The sequence below is a fragment of the Tursiops truncatus genome, chromosome 2, assembly GCF_011762595.2.
Source record: "Tursiops truncatus isolate mTurTru1 chromosome 2, mTurTru1.mat.Y, whole genome shotgun sequence".
NCBI lineage: Eukaryota > Metazoa > Chordata > Mammalia > Artiodactyla > Delphinidae > Tursiops > Tursiops truncatus.
In genome coordinates, this window is record NC_047035.1 from 134,542,351 (window position 1) to 134,560,224 (window position 17,874).

General features: G+C 41.8%; 1 protein-coding gene across 10 annotated transcripts in view; it reads left to right on the top strand.

Annotated features, from left to right (window-relative positions):
* Positions 1-17,874, top strand: part of AKAP13 (A-kinase anchoring protein 13) — a 350,062-nt gene that overhangs the window by 173,025 nt on the left and 159,163 nt on the right. For 9 of the 10 annotated variants that reach the window (XM_019945698.3, XM_073801374.1, XM_073801373.1 and 6 more), the window contains 3 exons: positions 5,827-6,025; positions 8,710-11,854; positions 15,611-15,744. In XM_019945698.3, the coding sequence (XP_019801257.2) occupies positions 5,827-6,025; positions 8,710-11,854; positions 15,611-15,744 (3,478 nt within the window). The remainder of the gene's footprint in view (positions 1-5,826; positions 6,026-8,709; positions 11,855-15,610; positions 15,745-17,874) is intronic. The other variant, XM_073801376.1, reaches the window with a different exon arrangement.

The window sequence follows — 17,874 nt, forward strand, 5'->3', positions numbered from 1 at the left end:
TGTTTTATTTGCTTTATCTGTGTGTGTAGATAGATGGATAGAATTTTACTGAACTCTTTCGAGAGTTGTTGCCGACATCAGGCCCCTTTATTCCTAATTATTTCAGCATGTTCTTATAACAGGGCAGTTATCAAAATCAGTAATATAACATTAATATATTATGATTATCTAATATATAGTTTATATTCACTTTTCACCAGCTGCCAAAAATATACTTTCAAGCAATGTTTTTTCCTCCTGATCTTTATCATATACTGAATTCAGTTGTCATGACTTTTTAGTCTCCTTTACCAGCTAGACCTTTTAAGCCATTACTGCCACTACATTGGGTCTTACTAGAATTACTTCTTTAGGTTATCTGTCCTCTCACAGAGAGTGAGTTCTTAGTGATCTCAAACCATTTTTATAAAGAATATCCCTACTCTTTTGCCCTTGAGTGAAATCCCAACAAATATTTGAGTACCTACAATGTGTCAGGAGATGAAGCAGAGTAGTGAGACCCAGCAAGTCAGAAGGTGTATGGTCCTGCTCCTCCTTAGGGGGTTACAGGTGAATGAAGAAAAGGTTACGGTGCAGAACAAGTCTTTCAGGGCTCAGAGGTGGGAGACTGCACTTGGAGCTGTGCTGGATACTCCAGATGAAATTCAAGGCGCCTGAGAATGGTTGGAAGCAATATTAATTGCCTTACTGACAGGATGATTGAAAGTTTCCAGTAATCATAATATCAGTCCTTATATCTTGAAGTCTGATCTGGGATGTGGTTGAATGTAACAATCTAAGAAATTCTACGCCAGTACCATCTGATGTCGTAGTAATGAAATAATGCCTATACTGCACAGTTGCCACAACTGGTAGTAAAAATACCCTCTTCTTTGTTCAGTGTGGTGGTGTCCTCATAGGGGTGAAAAATGAAAGGTCGTGGAGAGCTCTGTAAACCTTCCCGCAGCATTTATACTCCTTCATCTACAGATCTCCCTTTCACTCATTTTTTAAAAAAGCCTCAGCTGAGGCTATGGTGCCTCTTAATTCACCAGCTGAAATAACTAGAATTTCTAGTGCATTCATGGATGTGCTTTTCTGTCCTGCCAGACTTGATTTGATTACATAAAAGCTTTGTGAGTATTTCTAAGGTAAATTTTAGATACCCAGGCATATTCTTCTCCATGGCAGAAATACAAAGCCGAGGGGTCAACTTAATTACTAACTGTAAGCATACAAAGGGCTTCAATCAGGAGAATATGGAGTAGTTATTCTACAAGTGCAAAGGAGACTAAACAAGGAGAATGACCTTAAAGTGGGAAATGTGGTAGTTGTACATAAAGAAAGCCTGTACCTTGGGAATTAAGAACATTTAGCTACTCCTTGGGTTTAGTATCAGTCTCACAACCCACCTAGGAGGGATGGTGGCTGGAGGGAGGGCTGGGCTTTGCCTTTCCTTCCCTCTACTGCCCCTATCACCAGAGCAACTCTGTTTCTGCATGTGGCTTTATTTGAAACTGTTCAGCTACTTAAAAGTTTGAAAACTAGTGTCTTAGGTGTTTAAGTCTGTCTAAAGCCTCTGAGCTACCCTTTTCACTTGTATCTGCTGTCCGTTTGTTGCAGGCTTGGGACTCACAGGCGAATGAAGTTAAGCAGTTGATGTTGGAACTGTTTGTTCATTTGAACTGTTTGTACCACCCATACCAGTATTCAGAGGGACAGTTGACTGTATTTATACTCTGTTATCTCTCTCTCTCTTTTTTTTTTTTTTCCTTTGGCCACACCACGCAGCTTGCAGTATCTCAGTTCCCCAACCAAGGATCGAACCTGCGCCCTCGGCAGTGAAAGCGAGGAGTCCTAACCCCTGGACTGCCAGGGAATTCCCTGTATTATCTCTTTTAAGATGTAAATTTTTCTAACTTGTGTCATAATTTAACTCACAACAGTTCTTTTCCTTCTTAGTAATACAGAAAATGATGTTGCTTTTACAAGTAATAGCATTGTAATTTTGATGAAATATGGTATATTTAGTGCATAAAATGCCACACTCATAAGGGTAAAACTCCCATGAGATTGTTTCTGCTTTTCGTTTCCATGGAGGTGACAGTAACACCAGTAGGCCAAACTATGGCTATCTAATAGTAATTCATGTTTGACCTTAGGCTGTGTGTTTACATTATTCTTGAGAAAGGTATCATATTTAACCTTGTAGCCCTGGCATCTAGCACAGTGCCTACCATTTAATAGAAGACCAAGTTCAGGAAGTTGACATCTGTTCACATCTAAGATGTGAGAAGAAGAAGAAAAAGCCAGAGAAAGCAGTGGGTGAAAAGGATGATTCTTTATGAATGTCAAGTGAGAATAAATGTCAAAAGAAGAATCAGGTCACCATTTTAAGATGCTACAAAACTCAAGGACAGTGGAGACAAAGAAAAGCCATTGGATTTGGAGATTTGTTTTGTCAGTGGAACCCGAGACAGAAGTTTTAGTAGCAGTGGGAGGGAGTAGGCGCAAAGCCTTTAATTGTTCAAATGGCTGGTAAGGAGGTAGAAGGGAAGGAAGAGGAGGGCAGACAGAAAGGGGTTCGGGGGTTTACAGCAGGATTTCTCAACACCAGCACCACTGGCAGTTTGGGCCCGATGATTCTTTCTTCTAGGGAGCTGTCCTGTGCATTGTAGGACCCCTCCCCATCCCCAAGTTGTGACAACGAAAAATGTCTCCAGACATTGTCAGATGTCCCCTGGGGGCTGGATTCCTCAGAGAGAACCGCTGGTCTGCAGGGCTGAGTAAAGATTGCTGCTGCTGCTGCGGGCGCCTGTGCAGTAATCCCTTTTCCTGCCTCTGCTGTGTCTACTGGTGAGGTTTTCATGGTACTTGCAGGTGGATGGGGAAGGAGCTAGTCCAGAAGCAGGTGGAAAACTATAGGCATCCAGGGAGTGATTACCGAGCCAGTTACCTAAGGACGGGGGTGTGGAACAGAGCAAACCCACTGCATAGAGAGGTGCCCTGAAGTTAGAGGAGACGGGCACAGGCATTTTTGGGTGGATTGAAGATGGGTTTAGTTCATGTTAGATGGCCTCAAGCTTTTCACTAAGATGGGAGAAAAGGTCACCTGAGAATGAAGTAGAAAAGGTTAATGTTAGGCCTTTGAGGAAATTATAGAACATTTTGGTAACCCCCGTGGGGATGGATTAACACACATGAGTAAGAAGCATTACAGAGCAGCAGCGAGGCCTGGCTGAATAGGAACTTAAAAAAATTATTTAAGACATTAATTAAAATCCCAGAGAAGAAGAAAACCTATAACCCAACCACCCTGACACTATTTTTATTGCGCAGTTTACTGCCTATACTTATATTTTTTGCTCTTTTTATTTTGCTTATTCCACTGAATATAGATTTCAATGTTATTGAACTGTTTTTTCAGTTATATTTAATGGCTCCATAATAGTCTGTAGATCTGTTCTTTAATTTACCAAACATCCCTCTAGTTACTGACTCGGTTAGGGTGTTTCCAGTCTTTAGTACTATTACACCTAATGTTGCAGTAAACATTCTTAGTCATAGAACTTTGCCAAGTGGATCCAGCCAAGGTTTTATACAGTGTTGAATACAGAGCAGACAGTGCATTGGCTTAAATGTCACCTCGGTGAGGCCTTCCCTGACCCACCACATTTCAAATTGCAGCCCTCATCTCTGGTTTATTTTCTCCACCACACTTGCTGTCTTCCAGAATTCTAGGTGTTTTATTTATCTTGATTGCTTTTGTCTCCCTTGCTAAGTATATATGCTTCAACAGGACAAGGATTTTCGTTTGTATCACCAGCACCAAGAATACTGGCACAAATACTTGCTGAATGGTGGGGTTTACCCAGACCTACAGGCACGATGGGTTTGAAGAGTGTCAATAGCAGCAGATATTCATGCAAGCCAGTGGGAGAATAATTGCATTAACTAGTCTTTGGTTTCTAGGTGGGCTAGGAAGCAACAAAAATCCACAGGGATGATGAATTGGGAGATTGAAGGGTTAGCACTTGTGGCAACAAAAGCACATTCTTCTGGAAGGGGAGAGCATGGGAGAGGTAGGAGATAAATAGTTTGTGGTTACAGAAGGGAATTTCCCAAGGTTTAGATATTAGAAAAGAAGCAGCTTGAGAATTAATAGTGGCAAGGTTGGTAGAAAACTCCATCTTGCTGGGAATGGACTGTATCACTATTTAATTGCTCCTGCCTTGGCAAACAGTTCCCTCCTAGCTTGTTGTATTTGGTTCACACTCAGTGGTGGTGTATAAATCAAGTTTGTTTTCAAATACCTTTTTTTTTTTTAAATTGGAGCATGGCTATAAGTGGTAATCTGAGTAAGCAGATATGCCAGTAATGCCTTGTCAGACAGTTAAGCAGAGTTAGTGACAATGTCAACCCAAGCTCCAAAGTTGAATTTACAGAGACGTTGCCTCCCCCTCACTTGGTGGAGCTGATTGACTTCTTGAGTTGAACTTTTAAGTGAGTATCTTTTAGGTACTTTTCTATTTGAGGTCACTTTGCTCAGTGTAGAGCAGCTTGGTAAATGCATGAAACATTTAGCATAGCATATGCTAAGTTCATTTTAAGCAACTGTTTGGGAGTCACTCTTGAGTATGGAAATTATAATAGTTTTCTTTTGGAGCAGCCTTAATTGTTACCTTCAGCCAGTGTATGACTCTCCAGTTTGTTACAGGTTTTCCACTATAGCATATTTTTAGCTTTCAAATTCCAGTTATTCTCTGGTGAATTGTTAAGAACTGACAGGTATGATTTAGTAGACAGAACACTGGAGAGAGAGTTGAAGTAATGTTTCCCTCTCATATTTGTCAGTGGATGGCATGTCTATTAGTTCTTAATTCTTTAGTTTTATTTTTTATTTTAAAACATGATAATGATCTCAAACACTACCTTCCACCTTCTTCCAGAATCTCTGGGATACCATATCAGCGTACTGGTTCATTAGAACCACGTAAAGAGAATTCATGTTTTGAGACCTATCCCAGAAATGCTTTTTTACATACTGGGCATTTGTCGGCTTTATTTGAATATGAGGTGTATCTATAATGATGTGAGTTGAGCAAAGTTGTTTGTCTTTTAAATTTAAAGTTATAGCTTAAAGTTCTTGGAACCAAGTGCTTCATTCAAAATAGGATTTGATAATTATATTGACAAGTATAGTATGATAAGGCATTATAATATTGATAGTTTTCCTCTATATAGTTGACTTCGAGAATTTTGAGAGTGCTTCCTCCACCTATCTTTAACAAAAATTGGAGTGCCCTTGCACGGATTGGATTGATTAGTTCTTCCCTTCCCAATATGATCAACTGCATTTAGCATATGGTATAACCCATTTTAAGAGAAACGCTTCATAAGCCTTGCTTTTTTTGAAAACCAGGGCAAAACCATCCTCCTTACATTTCCTCATTATTTGGTTGTGAGCATAATATTAACTGTTTTAGGATCCCAGTCTTCTCTTTATCTTGATCAAAAGAACATCCTTAGGGAGGAATCCTGCAGTTTTCATTTAGCCCATTTATGACCTCTTATGAAGAGAATGAAACAGTTAGTTATATGCCTGAATTACTGGGGAACTGTGCAAACCAAATTTCTGCTGCAGAGCCTCAAAGAGCAATGAGGTTCAAAATTTTGCATAAGACTTAGAGGGTTAAACCTTTGCCTGGGAGGCAGAATACATATATATGTATATTGTATACACACATATATATATATATATGTTATTATATAGTAATATTATAATATATTCATGTATATTATGTATAGAATATACATATATATTAACCAGAGTTTGCTTGCTTCCAGGGAGGATACTGGAGAACCAGACTCCTGGAGCAGTTTATCCTATGAAATCCCTTACGGAGACTGTTCTGTGAGGCATCACCGAGAGCTGGACGTCTATACATTAACCTCTGAGTCTGAACCACACCAGGAACCCCCACTTCCTGGAGACAGTTGCACTGGACATATTTTTAAACTTATGAACATCCAACAGCAGCTAATGGTAAGACAGAAAATTTCCATTTTCAGGCTTTTGTGCCCTCACCCCTTCCCCCAATGAGCCTTACTATAATTAGAACATAACAGTGCTTCCCTCAAAGATTGTGAAACCTGTAAAGCAGTTTTTAGCTATATTAGATGTTAGCATTTATAGAGACAGAGCTCAGCACTGGGGTAGTAGCAATAGGAGACTGCGAGAATTTTTCTTTTTTTTTTGGCCAGGCTTTTAAAATAACGAAAGACACACATACACCTTGCAGATACAGAAATATGCAACAACTAGAACTAAATTTTCCTGGCTTAAAAGGAAATTTATTTAACTCTATAAATTTGTTGGTTTAACTTTATAAAACGAAATGAGCTAAACAGTTTCTGAGATTTTTGCTGAAGAATAAGAACCAAATATGCTCAGAAATGGAGCCTTTTCACAGCTATTTCAATGAGTGATGACTGTGTTACTATATTTAAATTGGTAGTTGTGTGGTAGAAAGATCACTAAAACAATAAAGATTTTATAATCCACTCAAGCCTTCAAGATAAAGTTGTTGCCAGACATAAAAACATTACATACTCCCTGGTAGCATTTATTATGGATAATATAAACGTCACATGGGTACATCTCTCTTGGCCACGACATCTGAAAGGCTAAGTTTAGATAATTTTTCCACCCATTTTATTTCAGAGTTGATTTGATTCGGAAAAAGCTTGGCAGTAATTTCATTTAAGGTCATCTGGGGTCAGCTCAACGCCAGAGCCTTCTTTGGGAGCAGGCCTTGCTTGTTTCGGAGAGCAGCAGGCCAGGACACTTCATAGCAGGTTGTAGATGTACCTGCCTCTGCCTCTCCGAGTCATATCTGTTCCAGAATAGGTGTCATTTTATTTTCCTCTGAAGAGACTGCCGGAAGGTCAGGTTTTCCTTTAGGGCTCTTCTTACTGGGTGAATGATAGTCCATTTGAAAACAGCACTTAGTAGATGCCAAAGCTACCTGCAAGGTGTGGGAATATTTTACAGGAAACTATGAGAAATTAAAACTGAGAAGATGCTTGTGTTAGGAGCATCTAAAATTTTTCAAGCAAGACAACTTTTTTCTGCAAATCTCTGTTCTGTAATGTTCACTCTTTATTAAATTTAATGACCTGCTTTCATAATTTTTTTGGAGTCAGTTACACTCTCAGCAGGAAGGGAAGCAAGCCACTTTGAATACCCTAAGGAGCATAGCACAGACGCTTTCAGTGAAAATTCATTTTTCGTGTACTCTATTATTAGAAGGACTTCAGTGAGCGTAACTCGTTTTACACTTACATGTGTGAACTTTTACATCAGACCCAGTGAGTAGACAGGAATCGGCTGATGATGGAGTACTGTAAGTGCTCGACACAGGAACTGAATGGGTAAGTGAATGAGATGACAGTGCATGGTGGATTTGCGTGAGATTCTTGTAGTAGATCAGATAATGAGCGAAGAGCAAACCAGGTGTTATAAAAATAGTTTTGGGACTTCCCTGGAGGCCTGGTGGTTAGGATTCTGCGCTTTCATTGCCATGGCCTGGGTTCAGTCCCTGGTCAGGGAACTGAGATCTCGCAAGGTGCGCAGTGCAGCCAAAAAAAAAAAGAGAGCAAAATAGTTTTTATGTGTTGAAAAAAAATAGTATCATTTTAAGGATTCCCGAAATTTTGATATAAAGGTAAACCCACTCTAAAGATCAGCTGTGTTTGTTTTTCTCCATTTTTTCCTAAGCCTTATATACGTGTACTTGTAGTTTTTGCATAATTATAACCTTAGATTAACTATAAGTTTTGTTTATTTTCTTAAACATTATGTTATAAATATCTTTTCCTTATTTCACTGTGGTCTTCATAGTTAACACTTATATAACAGCGTAGCATTTTCCATCAGGTTGATTAACCATGATTGTTTTAACCATTCCTGTATAGTTGGTTACATCTGTTTTTCAAGTTGCAAAAACTATTTTTGAGATGGCCTATAATATCCTCAAAGCACAGTACCATCTGAGAATAATCAAGAATTAGGTACTACTAGTTCAATATATTCTTATTTATTTAATATTCAGTATTAGAGGAACAGAGGAACTGCTTTTATCAAGAGGTGAAAGAATCGACCGTGCCACTCTTTTTGAAATTATAACCCCATAACTAAAATTGTTAAACTAGATTGAACGGAGCATATTTTGGAGATTAAAGGTTGCTGTGTAACTCCTCAGTGAGAATTTAGGGCATGGGAGCATATGTCTGTGCCTTGTGATTGAAGAGAGTTTACCAGACTGGCCAGGATTTGTTTTTACTTGTATGTATGAGGTGGGATGGAAGCAGCCTCTGCCCCTCTAAAGCCCCTATAAAAAGTATCTTTCTCAGCTGCTCATTTGAAGATAGCCACTGAGCTCTTTTGAGGCTCAGTTTTTATCTGTTTTCTAAAATAAGTTCATAATATAGAAAATAGTCATATTGTATTATTCTTGCCATTTTTATCATTCTAGTGGATATGCAACTATAAGAGGAAATTAATGTCAGGAACAAGAGAGAATTTATTTTTATTTAGGTTGGCTTATCCTGTGACTTGAGAGGCTGGAATGCTACTGAGTTCTCTCCAACAGAATTTTTGCTTATAGGTGTCAGTGACATCTTTTCCCCCGGACAATTTTTTTTTAAATATCTTCCATTTCCTCCTAGAAAACAAACCTCACACAGATGGACAGTCTTATGCCCTCAGTGGTGACAGCACAAGAACCTTCAAGTCTGCCCAGTGACCAAGATACAGATGGTCAGTTTCTTCCCTGTGCATCAGAGCCCACAGCCAGCCAGCAGCTTGCTTCTCCTGAAGGCGCTGAGAGCTCTCAGTGCTGCCATGGGAGCACTGTGGGGCAGATTGAAAGTTCCTATGATTTGTCAAGTGTGGTTAAGGAAGAGAATACAGACTCTTCCTGTAGGAAGAAAAATACAGGCGTGGAGAGCAAAGGAGACGAGGTGGAGCCAGCACCTATCGTGGACTCTGGGACTACGTCTGATCCTGACAGCTGCCGTCAGAGCACGCCTGATTGCAAAGGAAAGGACACAGAAGGCCTTCCATCCTGTGGAGTCAGAAATGAAGAAACTGGAACAAAATCGTCGGCAATGACCACAGACCAGGAGTCTCCAGGCAGTGGAGGCCGCGTCCTGCAGGGAGGCGTAGCCCTGGAGCCCGGCACGGCCCAGTCTTTCTCTGGAGGTGAACTGGTGGTCCCATCACCAGCAGGTGCCAGCGTCCCAGACACTGCAAGGGAAACGGAACGCAGTCTCGTGAACCCAGAGGCCACCATCCAGAGGAATGTGCTTGCAGCAGGGGAGAATATGAAGGAAAGATTTGAGGACTCTAATATCAGCACAGCTGGAGCCTCTGACCTAAAAGTCACAGACAAGCCTATGGATAAAGCCAGTGTTCCAAATGGTGTCTCTGCCTCTGGCTTCCTGGTTGCTGACAAGCCTGCTGAGTCTTTACTTGTCGTTAGTGATGAAGAAACTGCCATTGATGAAAGCACTGCAGAAACGGAAACTTCTAGAAGTTGTGAAGAGAGTGCTGATGCTCCAGGGGCTCAGAACTCTCAGTTAATTCTAGCTGCTGCAAAAGATGGGATTTCAGAAGGTCTCGAGCTTGACACTCCCTTAGCCCGCATGTGTGTGGCATTGTCACCCTCTGATTTAACCTTTCCCAGGCCGCAAAAAGATGTTATGCCAAACCAGAAATCAGAAACGGATTCATCTCATGTTCAAAGCCAAAACAGCAAATCACCCATCTGTTCTACAACTGGAGATGATAAACTTTGTGCTGCCTCTGCATGTCGACAGAACACGGGGACTTCTAGTGGTGTGTTGGCTGTAGAACACTGTGATGACATAGTTACCCAGCCTGAAGGCACCACCACAGGGCTGCTCAACACACAACCACTGCCCACTGCCAGCTGCTTGGAAGCCCCACAGGCTAACACGGTCACCCCTGACCCTGATGGAGACACCCAGGAACATGTGGATTTTTGTCCTCTCCAAGTTTTGGATAAAGAAAGCCAAGGAAAAGATTCGAAACTAGAAACACCTTTAGCAAATATGCTTGAGGTAGTTCCACATCCACATGCTCTTGTCCCCAAAGCTGAGAAAGAACGGGTGTCAGACCAGGCAGTGATATCATGCAGGACTTTCTCTCTGACAGGCAGTCCCGGCAGTGAATCAGTAACCAAAGATGACGCACTTTCTCTTGTCCCCTCCTCCCAGAATGAAAAAGGAACAGCAACTCTTGAACCACATACAGACTGTAGAGATGGCCCAGATGGAGACTCGAATGATCTGGAGAAGCAGCCAGCAGAAGACAGTGTAGCGGGCCTGTGCACACCCTCCTCTGCTCTAGATCTTCAGCCCAGCATGGGCAATACCAGTCCCATAGGACCTGGTGCGGAGTGTGAGCGTCCCTGCCTCTCAGCAGACCCTGAAGTCCTGAATATCGTCGAGGGGGTCACTGACTCTTCCCTGCTCCATGTGGGTCAGGCCGCTTTGGCCTCTGATTCCGCTTTGACTGAAGAAGGGAAAGATCAGGTGGTTCCAGAGAGCACTGCAGCTCAGGGACCAGAAGACAAGGATAAAGCAGTGACCTGTTCCTCCATTAAGGACAACACTCTTCGTTCAGGAACGTTGCAGGAAGAGCCGAGAACACCACCTCCTGGACAAGAGGCCCCGGGATTCCATGAAGAACCTGGCTCAGCTGTCTGTGATGAGGACAGAGCTCCTCGGAACGGTAATTCACTGGGCACACCCTTGGCCTGTCTTCACGCAGAAACTAAACATAACAAGGAAGTGGCCCCACCAGTCGCACAGCTGATTGAAGGTGGGGCTGCACAGAGCCTGGTGCCACCAGGAGCGAGTCTGGCTGCAGACTCAAGCCAGGAGGCCTCAGGTACAGAGCAGAACAGCTCACCTCCATTGCCAAATCTGTTACCAGATGGGTTCGAGGTTCTTAATTGTGAGCAATCTTCTGCTCTGGATGTTGAAGTGAAAAACACTCAGTCCCAGGGGAAGACCACTGCTTGTGAGGTGAGTGGAAATGCAGCATTGGATGGTGCCGTGGTCGGTGCTCTGCAAGGCACCACTGGGACCGGGAGAAAGGATACACCACACAACGCTCCAGACATCCAGATTCCGCAAGTCTCTTCGAGCCAGGAGAAGAATATGATCCTGGGTTTGCCGGGAGCTTTACCGGACAAAGGTGTGACTGACCCTCAGGGCGCCGCACCCCCAGAGGTCGTGTCCCTGGGTTGGGAGAAGGGGAAGGTGGGGGGAGCAGATGGCAGCCGTAGCACAGGCGACTCCAAGGAGACACAGGTGGATGAGGAAGCGCATCACGTCCCGCTGCAGCCTGCTGCCAAAGAGCACCCCACAGAGACGGAGCTCTCAAGCCGTGGTGACAAGGCCCCAGGCAGGGGAAGGGATGCTGCCCCTACGCCGTGCACTGTCGCTGCCAAAGCCGTGCTTCTGCCTGAGACAGCGGACTTGATTGAGGAGGCTGCGAGTCGCATAGTGGATGCTGTCATAGAACGAGTTAAGGCCTCGGGAGAACTGATGACAGAGGGGGAAATCAGTCACATGTCACTGCCCTGTCCTTCCGAGGCGGGCCCAGGGCCCGAACAGCTGGAGAGTGCTTCTGCAGGGAAGGCGAGTGCTTTCCAGCCTGCGGAGACCCCGCCAATGGGCAGTAGTCGTGGAGAAGCCTCTGGGAACCTTGCAGGATGCTTTGCTGGAAGGGAGGAGCCAGAGAAGATTATTCCACCTCTCCAGGGACCAACTCCGGCAACAGGTAAGCAAAGTAGAGTACGAAATCAACAGTTCGAGAAACAAATTCCCTTAAGAGTCTCTGTGATGTGCTGGTATAAACATAGGTGTCATGTTGTTGTTTAGAGGTCTGGCGTTCATCGGGTAGGTTGCCAGGTTACCAGTCAGCACCATCCGGAGAGGCACGTCATCTCAGGGTTGGGCAGTTTTTGCTCCCTGCATTCCAGACTTCTGGCTTGACTGCTTAAAGCCTATAAATGCTCTATCGCACTGGTGCAGTCATGACTTTCCTAACCTGGAAAACAGTGCCTAGATCCCAGGTGCTCAAAAATGATAAAGGAATTTAGCAGCTGTTTTTGTTCACATGGCATAGTCCTTTTTCCCAAGAACCATAACAAACAGTGCTGTTTTATTTACAAACCTGAAACTCCTTTCTTTCCCTATCATCCTAGTCTGTGTCCTGAGCAAATTTAGTCAGAGTGGTTTCACAAACAGCTCTAAGTATCCTGGTAAGCCGATGGCCCAGCATCCCAAATGGTGGTATTAGGTCATTGGTGGAGGCTGTGAGAAGGGAACTCCCTCCTTTTCCTGCCTGAGGAGCAGACCTCCAGTTCCATTGCCTGTTGCTCTTGGGCAGCAGTCTGGGAATTGAGGACCCTGCGAAAGGCAGGGGATAGGATACAGGATTTCCGCCAGAGCCTAGTCTGCTGAGCTGCTGTCACAGGGCAGACGTTGTGTCTGCTTATCTTGGTGAAGCAGCTGCAGCAAGCAGATTGCTCACACAGCACCAGCCCGTTCCGTCTGTGGGTAACCATGTCCAGAGAGAGCAAAGAGAAACCACTGGTGTTCAGTGGAAAGAAACGATCTGAATAAAACTCCTTATTGGGGGTTGAGGCTGAAGTTCAAACTGGAGTCGGACTCGGTTTTGACTCCTGAAGTCGTTCAAGGTCAGTTTGATTCAGACTTTGCGACCACCACCTGTTACCAGCTATAGACAGAGGACCTATCTCCTTGCTTGCCCCCAGGCTCTCGTAGGTAAGAAGCCTGTTTTGTTTTTATCGTTTGATTGCTCTTGCCGTTCTTTCTAATTTTTGAAAACCCCTTTACTGTAGTAGGTGTTAAGAATTGGGGGGTGGGGCATGAATAGAAATGAACAAATAGAATAAGGAGAGAAGTGGCTTTAGAAAAAGAGCAATTTAAACACAGTGGTCATTTTCCCTGATAGAGGGTGTTTAACCATTTATAATCTATTTTTCCAGTTGAGGGGTTTAAGAAACCTGAGATAGTATTTTTGGTGATTTCACACTTTTTGTTTTATTAAAGTATCTTGGATTGTTAGCAGCCAACAAATTTCTATCACTAACAGTCTCAGAATTTCAATGAGAAGGTCTGTAATTTTTAAAAGAAGGCACAACAGCAAGTCTATTTTGGGGGCCCTGGCAGGTTGACATTTTAGAAGAACGGGAGTGGCTGTAAGCTGATGCCTGCCTATGTTGTTTTCATTTGGGTGCTGCGTCTTTGGCCACATGGGCTGGAATTATTTCTCTTTCTGGCTCAGTAGTCAGAATTTAATCCAAGCAAGTACAAACTATGTAAGGTTTGTGTCTATAGTACCTTATGAGAAAAGATAGAAACCAAGCCGACTTTGATTTTTTTTTTCCAGACTTTGATTTTTAATAGCACACAAAGATAGTAAAGGTGCTAAGAAATTATGTTTAAGATTTTAAGGCTTTAGGAAGGAAAATGAGATGAAAATCAAGTTTCAACTGTGTCTCTGCGCTTGGGATTTCGGTGTGTGTGTGTGTGTGTGTGTGTAGAGTTACTTATTCTGCTCTCCAGAGGAGTCATATGTGCTCCATGCTCATGGCCTCAAAGGACAGAGAGAAGTAACCAGTGATGAAGAAATTGGTGCTTTTTTCAGAAAATAGCCAGGATTTGGGGAAAGTCCCTGGTCACGTTGCCCTGGAGAAAAAGCACCTGAGTGTGATCTCAGACCAAAGGGTATTTTCTAGGAAGTTTACACTGCCATTTATGAATTTAACCATACTGTTTTATAAGTGAGGAGACATCAGTTTAACTGCTGATTTGGAAGGAGCCACATGGCATTGGCTTTTGTTTTTATATACTGCTGTTGACAAAGCCAAGTAGAAATTGAGATGAGGAAAACACAAAACTTCCAGTTAGGGTGAGGGGACGTAGCCCTTTACACATCAGGAGCATTGGCCGCAGTGCTTTGGGAAGTTAGTTGTGCATAACTGAGCCAGGCCAGTCCCGAGGGGGCTGCCAACACCCCACAGGTCTCACTAATCTCTGTTTACCGCTGGAACTGGTTGCTACTTGCCAAGATACATATTTTCAGTTGATGGATGTAGGATAGTAAGGATGTGTCAGAAATCACATCCCCAAATAAATAAAATAAAAATCATCAACAGCCCCCCCCCCCCAAAAAAAAAACCAAAAACCAAAAACAACCCTATCTTAGTCAGAAATGTTTTGATCAAGGAATACTTTTAAGGGGGTTGCTTAGTCAGTTGTTTTTTTTTTTAACTTTAATCACATTTTATGAAATGTAAGAAAGATTTTGGTTCTTTGGGCAAGGAAACGTGTTTGCCCATTTTTTTAATTGCTAGTAAGATTATGTAATTAAAAAATTAGGGCAAAGAAAGGAGACTTACAACTGTTCATTTATAGGAATGTCACTTTCCTAAATCTAAAGTAGACCTTTATACGTCACAGTGTATAAAGGTATACACTCTCACAGTGTGCTATTAGAATAAAATCTTAATATATTTTATTTATATAATTATAAAATACATAATACAATATAATATAATTTATTCTTTGGTGAAAGGAGCCTCTGCCCTCTGGTGTAGGGAAGATTTTTCTCTGCCAGAGTAGTAGTGTGACTAGATTAATAACCACCACAGAAAATCTTCCAAATGAAATCGAGTTGATAGTTCCATTTGTGTTTGGATTATCAAGGTGAATTTTGACTGTTCAACCATCAGTCCCCTTTAAAGAAGTGTTGAAGCCTAAATTTGCCTCAGGCATCATTTTATCACTTCCTTCCTGTATTAGCTTGACCATATGGTAGTCATGTAACAAAACCACTACTGTTTGGTCTGTTGAGCATAATTCTAAAGAAAACATGAAAAAACTTTTTCTTCAGAAAAGGAATTGCTGTTGATAGTGTGTAATTATGTTTTGGTTTGAGAAGAAATAAAAGTTAAAACAAAAACTAATTTATTAAGAATAGTTCAGTCTTATCAATTGCTGTGATGGGTAGGTGAGTGTATGTAGTATGTTTTTAAAGAAAGACTCTTCCCAAAGGCTTTATCTCATTCTCAGTAGCTCTTTCCTTTTTGTCCTGTACAGATACATCTCTTGCCTCTTTGATAATGGTCAGGATGGACTACTAGCTTTAGCTATTAATCTGTTCCCTTAAAGCTTGTCAGTTTTCTTTTCCATGTACAAGACAGCACCACACTCATCAAATTGTCATGAAAAAGTCAGTAGTGAAGATGGAAGTTCAGTGGACATTGAACTGGATCTTACCTTAGCTACAAACCCACACAGAAGCAGGAGAAAACCATATAACCAGGTGATGAGGGACTAGCTCAGCACAGGGTCAGAAATGACACCAGCTTCAAAATAATACTTTCTATTTAACACAAAGGGAAAGGCAAACAAAACACATGAAACCTGGAGCATGTTGTGTAAATAGTAAGGCCCAGGAATCAATTTTTCCAAATGTACTTTGTAACCACCTTGTTCTCTTCAGAAATGCCAGACACGAAAGCTGAAGATGAAATGGATTTTCTGAGTAATACCAAGGAGAGTTCAGTTTCTGAAGAGGTGGCTGTAGGAAACGTAGCTTCTACGCCGGAGGTGAAACAAGGCCCGAAGACCCAGGCGGTAAGTCTGTATGAGCACAAAGTGTGTTTAGGCTGCTCTGTTGTGTCTGATTTATGGCCTTGCTTGGGGGATTTTTTTTGATTCACAGTAGGATTTTTTTCCCTTTCTCCCTTGTTCCCTCATATACAAATGTGGACATGTTGCAGTGAAGCTTTTGCATAGCATAGTTTTAGAATGGACCCTCCTGCAGGGATCCCTTGGAGATAATAATGAAAAATGCTTTTCCTGTGAGCACAAGACTTTCCAATTTGTCATGAGGTTTAACATGTCACAAGATGGGAATTACCAGAAAAAGGGATCTATTAACCCTTCTTAAACCTGACTCTTCTTTCTTTATATAGAAAATGATAGCAAAAATGAGATTTTAACTTAAAGCTCAATACTGACTAAAATATGAAGTATGTCATTTTTAATGATGGAAAAAAAATTCACTAGGTTTTCATAATAGCTCTATTGAGACATAGTTCACATAACCGTAAAATTCACTCATTCAAGTAAAGTGCGCAGCTTAGTAGTTTTTAATATATTTACAAAGTCTTAAAACTGTCACTGCCGTCTAATTTTGTAACGTTGTCATCATGCTGAAAAGAAACCCCATGTTCATTAGCAGTTCACTACCACCCTCCTCAGCTAACGGTCACTAATCTCCTTTCTGTCTCTATGGGTTTGCCCGTTCCGGAACTCCATATAAATGCAATTATAGAATATGTGGCCTTCGGTGACTGGTTTCTTTCACTTAGTGTAATGTTTCAAGGTTCATCCATGTTGTAACATTGATCAGTATTTCATTTCTTTTTATTGCCAAGTAATATCCTGTTGTATGGATATACTACATGTTGTGCATTTGGATTATTTCTACTTTTTCGCTATTGTGAATAATAACTGCTCTGAACATTTGTATATAAGTTTGTGTGGACATATGTTTTCATATACTTAGTAATGGGTGTGCTGACCCATATGGTAATTTTATATTTAATACTTAACTAAGTTTTCAGAAATGGTTTTCTTCAGGGTCTTGAGATTATTGTTCTTCTTGTTTAAAGCTATTAACTTGTAAAACAGAGAACTTAAACTTGTTGAGAGAAACAGGGTTCTAAGCTTTAGATTCCACACTTGTCTTAAAAAAAAGAACACCTTTTGGAAGCTGAAAAATCGAGTTACTGGCCTAAATCATATTGCCCGTCGGACAATGAACCTTCCTTGTCTAGACTTGAGGGTGCACTGTGTTTGCTCTTCAGAGGGCTAAGTATTTTTTCATAAAGTTACCCCAGTACATAAACAGAACTATACCCTCCCAAAATGTTTCAAGTGTATGGACTGTGATAAACAAGCTTCATTTTTTTGGAGTACAGTGGTAGGGAGGTGCTGACTGTTTTCACCCACCCCTTATTACAGATAGTATCCATGACTAATGCCTGGTTGGCTACTTGTACAGCAGGCACTATACAGACAAATATTGCTTTTGCCCCTGGGGAAAGAAAAGAGAACACACCCTGCATGGGTACATGTGTCTTTGTTTCCAGGAGCCCCTAAAAATGGAAAGGAACAAACTCACATCCTTGAATTCAAATGCCTCTGTTTCTTAGTCTTCCATCTGAAGTCTTGCTAATTAGTGTTCTGGAGTGCAGCCTGATGCTTGGCCATAGACCTTTTGCTTTCCCATGAGGATATCTCTGTCCTGACAGTATCTTGACTACTATAAAAAAGAAAACAAAACACTGTATTTTTAAAAGAAAGTACCTCCTCTCCTCGTCTCTTTCCTCTTCTCATTTTTCCTCCAGTTTTAGGAGTTGAGATAGGTAATATTCCTCTGGTTGGTCATCAAGCCTCATTTTACAGATAAAAGAATTACACCCTCAGAGAGTCACACGGCTAGCTCAAGGTCAGAGCCTGCTAGAATGGGAGCTTGTAGTTTGGTTCTAACCTAGGACTTGCCCAGTGGGGTGCTTTCCTCCCTGCCACTTAACCCCAGGCTCTGTGACTGTGGGTATATTCTAAGGAGCATCAATATGTGAGAATCATGTAATTTGTCTGTTGCTAGGGGTTATCTGTGCTTTGTGTCTGCCTTCACTTAGCGTAGTTAGAGAAAGCATACGTTAATGGAATTTTTAGTTTATGAGGATTTTCAGG